The 11017-nt window shown below is 57.6% G+C and overlaps 2 protein-coding genes across 2 annotated transcripts in view; one reads left to right on the top strand and one right to left on the bottom strand.

The window, feature by feature from the left end:
* LOC142027846 (uncharacterized) overlaps positions 1–11017 on the top strand; it is a 327572-nt gene that overhangs the window by 109511 nt on the left and 207044 nt on the right. The window lies entirely within an intron of this gene.
* Positions 8–5640, bottom strand: LOC142027835 (T-cell activation Rho GTPase-activating protein-like). Its single transcript, XM_075022037.1, has 9 exons — positions 5409–5640; positions 5014–5175; positions 4820–4929; positions 4278–4473; positions 3933–4050; positions 3279–3370; positions 2284–2340; positions 975–1036; positions 8–89 (listed from the first exon to the last, which is right to left on the bottom strand). Exons 1-9 carry the CDS (start codon positions 5556–5558, stop codon positions 8–10), a joined length of 1029 nt encoding a protein of 342 aa, XP_074878138.1. The 5' UTR covers positions 5559–5640.

Here is an 11017-nt window from a genome sequence, read left to right as displayed (position 1 = left end):
CTAACATTCAGCTAAGCTCCCGTGGACCTGCTTCATCTCCTACCTCTAACTCCTTGACAGCACTTTCAGTGGTGTCGAGATCCAGACCGCTGTGAAACAAACAGAGAGTTAGTCCCACCCCAGCCAAAAAGCAACAGAGCTACGTTCCTTGTAAGAGTTTAAACAACAACAAAACATCATTCCCATTGCACAGAGAAAATACTTAGCAGGCAGATGAATTCCCAGTTTATTGTTCTTAAAAAACATCCAGTCTTCCACAAGGACTGTTCCTTTTCAATTTTCTGCCCATTTGTATTTTGTGCATCTGAGGATACAAAGGATGAGAGATCAGATCTTTTCAGTCAGTCCTCACTAACCTTTAGGACTGGGGTTTTTGACAAGGTGCCCTCAAACCAGCACCTCTCTCTTCCAGCCTATCGCAATGCCATTCTGCTCAAGGGACTAAAAGAAGGAACCGGCAGGACGTGTCTCTCAATCCCCTCCACAGTGCAAACCTGCAGAGGAACGGGCCTTCACAGCATTGGAGCTAGGCCCTGTGATGCTGGGAGTTGGGTACTGCCTGCATCAAACTGTGTTCGCACCTATTAACGACATCTTTTGTAAGCCAGCTTCTCAAAAGTTGTTCATTGCCAGGTATCGGCCCACAATACAATGCACAGGGAGAGAGAAGGTCTCAAAGAAAAGCTGAACCCATTAAGAAGTAAACAAATGTCGCACAAGTGTCACTTGGAAATAAGGAAATAGGGTGGAGTGTAAGGAATTACGGCATGCAAGTATTCGCTGGTATATGGTCTGGCAGGCAGCCACTCTCATATCCTCCACATTCAGGGGCCCCAGCCAGAACTCGGTCAGAGATGAGAACTTTCCTTCCTCTTCAGAAAGGCCCTCTCCTTGCTTAATATGGAAGAAGTTAATGAAAGGAGTTACACAGCGCGCCACAGCAGAAGGACAGATATCACCCACCCAAGACTTACGCTGTGGTCATGAAGTCTTCAGGAATCAGCAGGGACACAAAAGTACGATTCAGGAAGGGACGCTGAAGCGGCGATGAGGGGAAGAGGGTGGAAAGAATGGAAGAAAGCAAGGCGCGATGACAGGCTGCCAAACTCAAACAAATGCAGTGCTCTCTCTACCATCGGGAGATCAAACACCTGCAGGCTGCTCAGAAACGTACGCACACTACTGGCAGTGCTGTCCAAAGGGATTACGCTGAGGGAAAGAGCTCGGTCACAGACAAGAGCAACGTTTCAAGCATCTTCTGAACACCACACGACACCACAAGACAGACAACACGCCTTCCTCTCCAAAATCAACTCAGAGAACAAAACAAGGAGGAAGGTTAATCCTCCTGGATCTGACACTATTCCAGCAGAATGCTAATAAGCAAAGCTAAAGAAACAACTGCATTTCAATTCATCCCAAAATAAAGTCATGTGGCAGAATTTCAAAGACTCAGCCTACTTCTCCAAAGGAAAAAGGAGACTAGTGTGGCACGAGATTTAATGCAGCTTCAGGTCTGGAGACAGCCTAATTGGCGTGGTGTTCATAGCACAGTCTCTTCAATTCTGCAGCAGCTAACAACAGTCACTTCCAGAGTAAAGCCAGGCCCTGGCAATGCCTGTACACATCTCATTGCAAAAGCAAATTCACTCACACTCATAAAACCACTCTCTAGGTCCCTGGCTGCCGACCCCAAACGCGCTCCCCCGCAGGAGCTCCCCGGACCCTGCTCGGGGCACCAGGGCTGGGCTCAGGAAGGAGTTTTTCCCCCGGGCAGATTGGCACAGGTCCCGGGGGGGTTCGCCTTCCTCTGCAGCACTGAGCACAGCCCCTTGCCGGGGTCCTCGGGGCCATTTCTGGCCAGCGAGTCCCTGCTGTTGCAGGAGCAGGAGTCCAGCTGTGCCCTCCAGCCCTCCGCCTCTCTTCCCTGGGCCAGCTTGGCAGGGGAACCTCACGTCTCCAGGTCACCTGCAAAACAAGGAGCCTCAAGGAAGCCGACTTTTCCCTGCTGCTTTTAAGCTGGCACACTTCCGTGGGGAGAAGAGAAAGCCTGGGGGTGTGTGGGGGGGTGTCTTATCTATCTATCTCTCTAAATCTGCTGGGAGGGAATGAAGACGAGGGAGCCAGGCTCTTCTCAAGAGTGCCCACTGAGAGCACCAGAGGCAACAGGCACAAATGAAAACACATGATATGCTCCAGCTGCACATGAGAAAACAACTTTTTCCTGTCTGGGTGGTCAAACACTGGCACAGGTTGCCCAGGGAGTTTGCGGAGTCTCCGTACTTGGCGATGTTCAAAACCCAAGGGCACGTTGTCCTGGGCAAGCTGCTCTAGGTGAGCCTGCTTGAGCAGGCGGGTTGGACCAGAGGAACTCTACAGGTCCCTTCCAACCTCCACCCTCCTGTGTGAGTCTGTGCTTTGGTTTCACTCCTAAAGCACCTGAACTCAACCCTGATGCCTGCGGGAAAGGATGCTGGGACAAGGCAAGATCCCAGACTCCTCCCCGAGGACTCACCACAAAACCCCATCTACCTAGTCCAGAATATCGTATGGCAGACACACTCAGAAGAGAGAAAAGATCCTTTTATTGCAAACATCAACTGCGGCGGGGGGCGGGCCCGGGAGTCACAGGGCTTCAGCCCGTAACAGGGAAACGGCACCTACAACGACAGAGTCAGAGAGCACTGATAAACCCATGAAGGCAGGAATAGGCATGACTTGGTTCCCCTTTCTTTGGGGAACACCGTTGACGAGGAATTGTTCATAGCCCAGAAGAGAGAGCTATGGCTGGCATCAACCAGGGGATGGCTCTGGCACCTTATCCCCACGGGTAATGCACTTGGAGACCTGCATGCGTGCACAGATGCACAGGGCCCCTGTGCCACGCAGCAGGGCTCGATGGGGAGCCGCTGGGGAGCGGCCATGGAGTTATTTCCAAGCCCCGCGCAGCACCGTCCCTTGCCAGCGGGTCGGACTGACTTGGAGCAGCGCTGAGAGTTGGGAAAGATGGGCAGCAGAGCCTGGTACACACCTGGGCTTCCTGACCTGCTGGACCTTCCTGCTTCTTTTAAGTCCCCATCTCCTTCTCTCTTCCTTCTTTTCTTTTCTCGTTGGCATTCCTTCTCCTCTGCCCAGGCCTGTTTTCTCTTTCTTTTCTTTCCGTTTTCCTTCTCCTGGGGGGAGCCTGCAAACCTTTCCATCCCACAGTATGATTAGGTAGGTAAAGCCAGGATCAACTAGAATCAGTTCTTGATTTACCCAAAGCTGACTCATTTCACCTTCTTTCCTCTGAAACGCTCTTTAGTCCTTCTGTGCATCCCAGGGAGTCTACTGTGCTCCCTGGGGTGGCTGGAGCCAAAGCAACGGGTGCCTACAACAGAAATGTCAGAGTCAGCAGGTGGCAAGGGACACCCTGGAGTAGCAGGCGACTGTTTGGCAAAATGCTGCCTTAGCCCTACAGAGAAGATCCCTCTGGCTGGTTTGCATTAGCCCGTTCTTCCAAGGGCCTCACTTTGGAACACAGGGTTCACACGGGTGTGTGACACTCGGTTCGTTTCTGGCAGCTCAACAAACACGGGGATACCGTGTCTCGGGTAGGAGGGTAGCCCCTGATGGAGCTGCCATACCTCTGACGTTTCGGACTCCACCACCGCGTCTCCCCCAGCTTCTTTGAGGACATCCAGCAGAGAAGCGGGTGGTGTGTGCAGCAAGGCTTCTGCCTGGTGGTCCTTGTCTGCTCTGCCTGCAGGGCCACTTTGCTCTTCCAAATGCAGGTCTAGAAAGGAAAAGCACGTGCAGCAAAGTGACTCCTTGGAAGTAAAGCACACCTAAAGCAAAACCCACCCAAAGCCCTACACCAGCTGTCTTCTCGACATTGAGGTTTCTGGTAGCCCAAGCCCCAGCCTGGGACAGCCCTCAGTTCCTCCTCATACCTGTGGCTCTGTCCATGGGGGCTGCCGACTCCCCGGCTGATGGACAGGAGCGGCCAGCCATCTCCTCCACAAAGATGTCACCGCAGTTTTCAATGAGAAACGCCACCAGCACGTTCACCTGCACACATCAAACCCTCAGTCTCAACCCAGGTGCCTGAAAATGTATCACACAGCCTTTCCCACTCCCGACCCTTGCCTCTGCGCAGGAGGCTGTGGTTGTGGGGCTGCTCTTGCAGGCAGCCACCCCACCAGCATTCGCTCAAGAGAAGAGGCAGCCAGGGACCTCTGAGCAGCCAAGCTCGGATGGGCCGGCAAGGCTGCAGCCGGCTGCTCAGTACAGCGCACCTTCTCAGTCACCGCCAGCATGGCCTCAAGGGGGAGCACGTCCTCGTTAGGTGGGCTCAGCAGATTTGGCCCAAGGCAGATGGCCAGGTTGCTGGCGGTCATTCTGCTGCTGGAGGCGTTGTGGCCGATGTGCTGGAGGAGGGCCAGCAGCCGCTTGAGGAGGACGAGATTGGCTCCAGGCAACTTCTTGGCCACCCTGAGGGAACAGGAACTCAACGTTAATAGAGCAGATGTTGCCCACAGCTGTCCCCAAAGCTTGCCCAACACAGGTGGGTTGCGCAGCTTTCCGGGTGCTCTCAGCCAGCGGCCAGTGCTCCTGCGCTTCAGGAAGGAAGCACGGCGTTGCTTCCCAGCTCCTCATTTCCCCCAAGCCCAGGCAAGGGAAGGCTCCCTGTCCATGCCCTTTCCCCCGAAATCTAAGCCCACCCCAGCAAAAGCAAGCTGTTAGAAGACACAGCTTTTTAAGGAGACCGTCCCTTTTCAGGCAAGTCCCAGGCCTCTACCAGTCCCTCCTCAACAGGCAGGCTGCTGCCCACACTTACGCTTTCAGCTCTTCAACCTTCTCCTCCTTGCCGCTCTTCTGCATCGCTGCCATCCAGTCCTCGTAGAGGTCTGTCACGAGGAGCTTGGCGGGGATGCTTCGGAGGAAGTCCTGCAATGCCAGGGGCTCCAGGTGAGCCTCTAAACACTCCAGGCCAGGCAGGAGCTCTTCCAGCTGCAGGTCAGAAGCGCTCACCTTCAAGATGACGGCCAGCAGCAGCGCAGGCTGGCTGCCCAGGTCGACATCCGCACCGTGGTCCAGGGCCTCCCGCAGCTCACGAAACTCTGTCCTGCCGGCAGCTCTTCGGAATATCCCTTCTGTCGACGGTCCTTCCTTGTGCAGGACAGCCAGCATCTCCTGCAGGAGGGGCAGGAGGACAGTTGCTTGGCTGAGAAGCTGCCTTCCAACAGCAGTGACCAAAGCACTGCCCCAGATCCTGCTCCTTGCCCCCCGCAAAGGGGGCTGGCACCAGAAGCGTCTTCTGGGGGTGAAGGGCCCAATCCCCCATCCCCGGAGCTCCTGGGGACACCCACCTCCCCTCTGGAGCAGCGGGAGGGAGGGCTGGGGACCCCCTGCCCAGGCTGGCTTACCTGGATGGGCCGGGGCAGGGAGCCGTCCTCCCCGCAGAGGGCTGCCAGGGGCTGGCCAAAGAGCGCCCTGCTGCAGCCGGAGCCCACCTGCCCTGGCGCCTGGGCAGCGGCCAGGGTCCTCCGATGAGCAAAGGGCCAGGGCAGCCCCATCCTCTTCCTCCTCCTGATGGTGTTCCCTCCTTCCGAAAAGGAAAATGGAGCAAGAGCGTGTCAATGGAGACAGCCGGGCCAGCACTCCCGGAGCCTGCCCTGCCTGCAGCACGGTGCTGAGGGCTGAGGCAGGATGGGCAGGGAGCCAGCAGCTGGAACCACAGCTCCAGCTCAGCGGCTCCAGCTCGGAAGCTCTTGAGAGCCGGCATGCCACCGGGACAACCTGTCCCAGCCCTCGCCCTGCCCTCCTCCAAACTGTGGGCAGCAGGAGAGGCTCTGGGTCCCCGCAGAACCACATCCAGCGGCTGCTGCCCAGCAGGTGTCCTTGCTCGTCCAGGTGACGTCCTCCCTTGGGGTGCCGCACCTGCATGGAGACACTCAAAGGACAAGTGAGCACAGCTCAACCATTTGCAGGACAATGTGCTTCTTTCCAGAACTCACCTGGTGAGCCGCAAAGTCCCCCAGCTTTGATAGATGGGGCTGTCGGTGGCCTTTGCCCTTGCTTGGGACGATCCTGCAAGAAGCAGGCTGCGCTTAGAGAGCAGCCCCGCAGCAGAAAGGGCCACCGGCGAGCTGCCACCCGGCACCAGCAGCCTGAGCGCGGCAGAGCTGGGACCCTCTGCCCTCCTGGGCTCTCTGCCCCACACAGCAGGCTTCCCCCCAGCGCCGCCAGCGAGGATGTGCTGGCATGCCTGGTGGCTCCCCAACCCTCTACGCTCCCCGAGTGGCACCGCGGGACGCTCCCTCCCTCCATCTCTGCCTTACAAGCTCACCCCGCTGGCCGCAGACGCCGGCACAGCCAGAGACGGGTGAAAGGCAGCCATTCTCACCTCTGCCTGGCCCTCCATCAGCCTCTCCAGGCTCCTGGTGCTGAATGTCCTCCACTGGGCAAGAGAGAAGGAGCGGAGGAAGGTGAGCAGCAATGCCTCAGGACCAGGGCTCGGGGACAGAGCCCAGACCGGGGAGACACTCACGGTGTGGCGGCAGCTCAGCTCCTTCTCCAGGGGTCTGAGGGAGGGGAGACGGGTCACGCGGGCTCTCTTGGCTCCTCCTGGTGTCCTGTGCACCGGCAAGGGACAGGGAGAGAGCAGGCTGAGCCCCAAGCTGCCCCTTCTCTCCTGTGAGGCAGCTCTGCCCGAGAGCTGCCCGCAGCCGCGAGGGCACCTCTCCCCAGCTGGGGAGCTGTGTTCCCCCGTCCGGCTGTGCCTGGAGCATCCCCCCCAGCTTACCCCAGCAGTGTGCCCACCCACAGCTCCTTCAGCGCCCGGGAGCTGCAGAAAGAGAGGAGAACCAGCGTCAGGACCCGCTGCCCCCCAGCCCGTGGGCAGAGGCGGGCGCCTGTGCAGCCCTGCCCCGTGGGGAAGGACGCCGGAATGGGACGAAGCCCCGTGGGGCAGGACAGAGACGCTGCCCAAGCCCTGGCTCCCCGTGTCCTGCCAGAGCAGCTGCTTTTGCCCTTCTCTTCTGGGGACCCAAAGGGCACCAAGGGATGCAGGACCTGGCAATGCCCCCATCCCTCCCTGCCAGCGTGCTTCCCGCTCCCTGCCCAGGCTCTCCACACAGGGCAGAGGCCGTTCACAGGATGGCGTGGGCACGGTTGTGAACCTCTCCTGCCCGACCATGGGACGTGGCACCACGACTCACCCAAAAGCGGCAACACAGGAGCCGGTGGACCAGACGAGGATGATGGAGGTCCTGTCCTCATCGCCGCCTTCCTCCTCTTCCTCGTCCCCCGCTGCCTCCTTTCCGCCGCTCAGCACCCACAGCTGGTCCAGGGCCAGGCGGAGCTGTGGGCGCAGGCTGGTGCCGCGTCTGCAGAGAGCAGAGAGGAGAGGCAGGCGGTGAGCTGGGGGTGTCCTCCTCGGGGTCCCCCCGGGCAGAGCCCAGTCCCCCACCTGCCCTTGGGACGGACGGACGGACAGCGATGGGCGCCTCCAGCACCCACCAAGGTGCCGGGGCCTGGGGCTGGTGCCGGGGTGTCCCTGCCCCGGGGCCAGGGCCAGGGCTGGGGGAAAGGCGGCTGGGGGAAAGGCAGCTGGGCTCTGAGGGTCTTACTGCAACTTGGCGATCACCAGTTCCTCCTGGAGGAGGAGAAGGCGTCTCTCGCTCCTCTTGCGGCCCCGGGTCAGCCGCACGTCTGCGCTCAGCACCGCCTCGGCGTCGGCGAGAGCCTCCCTGCAGAGCAGAGAGCGGCGGGCATGAGAAAGGCCGCTGCCACCGCGGGTCCCGGCCGTGCCCCCGAGGCACAGGGAGAGCTCACCTGGAGCCGCAGCAGCAGTTGGCCTGGCCCATCCTGCCCGGGAGAGGAGGACCCTTGCCGTGGACCGAGGACGCGGGCCACTCGGCGACAGCGGGGATGGGAGGCGAGGTGCCGGTGCCGGCGAGGTGCTGCTCGGCCGGATCCTGCCTCCTCCCAGCGCTCCTGTGTGCCAGCACAGCTCCGTGCTGCTGTCTCTGGTGGCTGTGGGCTCCAACTGACCAACATTCCGAGCCCAACGACCAACATTCTGAGCCCAACGACCAACATTCTAAGCCCAACGACCAACATTCTGAGCCCAACGGAAAGTGGGAGGGGCACCCACCCAGTGGGTGAGAGTTCTCTCCAGTATGGCCGTCTCTGCCTGGCACTGGGGAGCCCCGGGCGGGCTGGACGGACCCAGCAGAGGGGAAGGACCGTCTCCCTCCACCTCTTGCCAACGCTTTGCCTCCTGCAGCCCAGGAGGCAGGGAGCCGCCTTTGCCCCAGGGGCACTTTTCTGGCTCGAAATCGCTCCACTTGGCGTCCACCATCACCCCAGGTGTCTGCACAGCTGCTTTCCAGCTGGGTGTCCCCCAGCATTTACTGGCGCAAGGGCTCCTTCGTCCCCAGGTCTCCAGGACTTTGCTCTTCCCCTTGGGGAACTACAGGAGGTTCCTGTCAGCCCCTTTCTCCAGCCTGTCAAGATCCTCCAGGTTGACAGCAGGACCCTCCGGCGCATGAGCCTCTCCTCCCGCTTCTGTGCCACAAGCTGCAAGCTGCCGGAGGGTCCGCTCTGCCCCATCTCCCAGACCAGGGAATGTGAACAGATCCCACGTGGTGCAGCGCAGGGGGGGGCAGACATGCACTTTTATAGGCCATCACTTGTCACAGGAGGTTCAGAAATTTAGGGGAAAAATCCATATTGGTTTGGGTATTATTTACACAGTGCTTCCCCTTTGTATTCCTGCAAGCTATTACAAGGTGTTCAAAATGTCTCTTTTTTCATTTGAATGTCACAGCTCTTCACAGTGCTGATGTTGCGTGTAACACTGGATCAGGTTGTACTCTCGCATAGATTGTTAGGTAGTATGTAGCCTAGATTATTAGGGAGAAGACAGCAGATTATCTGCATTAATTGTGCTAACACCAACGACAGAAGGTTGTGTCTAGCTCTTGAGCCGAAGGATAGAAATCCAAGGCGTCTATTGAACGCAGTGGGCTATTGATCAGCAGATTGAACTCACCGTGTTCAAAAAAGAAAAGGTACGTGAGAAAGGCGTGTTCCATCTTGACTGCTACAATGCGTGGTTTTGTAGGTATGAAGACAAATTATCCATGCCCCTCCCGCCACCCCCTTCCAAAAAAAAAAAGGACTAGAGAAAAAAGATTCAACTTGTAGAGCAATGGGGCTTTTAATAGCCAAGTAAATTTCCCTAGATCATTCCCATTCGATGAGCCACTTTGCCTGACATTCTGCCTCTACTTGGTACCAACAGAAGACTCAGTACCTGTGCCATGCTAGAGGAGACGTAGAATTTCGTGCTGATCCAGAGCTTTCCACCTACAGCCAAAACCGGGGCGAAGCTTTCCTCCACCTCAGCCACTCCCTGGTGCCTCTTCCCCAGGGAAAGTCTTTCCTCTGTCACTCTGTGCTCATAGCTGGTCACAGGCAATGCAAGCCCCAAGCCTCAGCCACCGTCCCAGGTCACCAACCCCCTTTAGCCATAAGCAAGCTCTCAAACTCCTTTGCGGCTGCAGGAGAAGGGTTGTTAATAGAAATGGATGCACACGGCACAGTCTATTCCAGAATAGCCACAGCGGTTAAAAGCTTTCCATGTCCTGGATTGGTGGTTTTCAGGACCAGCTCCTGGGTGCCGTTGCACGAGGCTAGCGATAGCTCTATTTCATGCAGGTAATTCAGGCTTAATCCTTTGTCCCCACAGGCCCAGCGGCACAGAAAGTCACCGTGGGCTGTGTTTGAGCAGCCTGCTCCACTGGACTTGTGGCAAACGGCCGCATCCTTGCTCTTCTGTTGTCCGCGTAGGGTCCTGGTCAATACAACAAGCTGTTTTCCCTGGAAATGACCATCGTGGCTAAAGACAGACTCCTCCTTGTGGACGCCAGCCAAGCTGTGGGAACGTCTCTGGCACCCATGCTGTGCCAGCTTTCAACCCCCAAGAGACTGGAACTGAGGCGGGTCCAACAGGAAGAAAATCTGCAATTTTCACTGAAAGAGGGGAGCGACCACCGGCACTGAAGAGCCATTCATATCCTGCCGAAAGCCACAGGGAAATGCAATGTGTGGTGAGCTTAGGCAGGAATACTCCTGTCCGAGGAGCAGCACGCTTGGTTATTAAGGCTTTATCACACTTGGGTGATAAGGCTTTATCCTTGGCTTTCCCGCCGTGCTGACCGCTGTGGCTGCTGCCTGTTCTTTCCTGCCATGCTGGCTGCACCCACCTGTGGGGCTGTCCTTGGGAAGGGCACCAGAACCGAGAAAGCCCCTGGGAGAGGGGCGGGAACAAGCTTTTCTCCAGAGATTTGCCAGAAGCTCTCCAGAGCATCCCTTTTCCAGCCCATGAGATGCTCTGTGTGACAAGGGAAGGTGCCCGTCGGTCCAATGGATGAGGCCCTGCAGGGCTCCCATCAGGGTCCTTTGACCTACCCATCTTCCAGCCACCACTCCAGGGGCTGGGGGTCTCACGAAGGGCAGAGCCCTGTCCCCCACCTGCCGTTGGGACAGACATTGGTGCATCCAGCCATTAAAACCTGCCGAGGTCAGCTAACTAGGAAAAAGAGATGAGCCACACTGCGCATGCCCAAAGGGCAGACACTATGTCAAGGATAACATAAATAAGTATACGATTAGAACAATATAAGCTTGCCTTGCTGTAGGTAACGGTATGCACGATAGGCAGAACGATCCCCCATGCATCCAGCGCTGCAATAAAGAATGCCTGCTTTCTAAAACTCCAAAATTGAGCCTCAGAGAGTTTCTTCGACTGGCTTTTTCGGTTACACACCCCTACCTCTGACTGGCAGGACAGAAGAGAAGATCACTCGGGCACCTGTCCCTTTCACTCGTGCCACTCGAGTCCTGCTTGACCTTGCCCGGGTTTTGCTTTACCGTGTCCTGGTGCCCGCGTGGAAAAGGAGCAGGGGAAAGCGGTCTGTGCTTCAAACCAGCGTGCCAGCCTCCCCGTGACATCCCGGAGCACTCC

This window comes from Buteo buteo, unplaced genomic scaffold (genome assembly GCF_964188355.1).
Source record: "Buteo buteo unplaced genomic scaffold, bButBut1.hap1.1 HAP1_SCAFFOLD_62, whole genome shotgun sequence".
NCBI lineage: Eukaryota > Metazoa > Chordata > Aves > Accipitriformes > Accipitridae > Buteo > Buteo buteo.
This window is presented reverse-complemented; position numbering and strand designations above follow the sequence as displayed.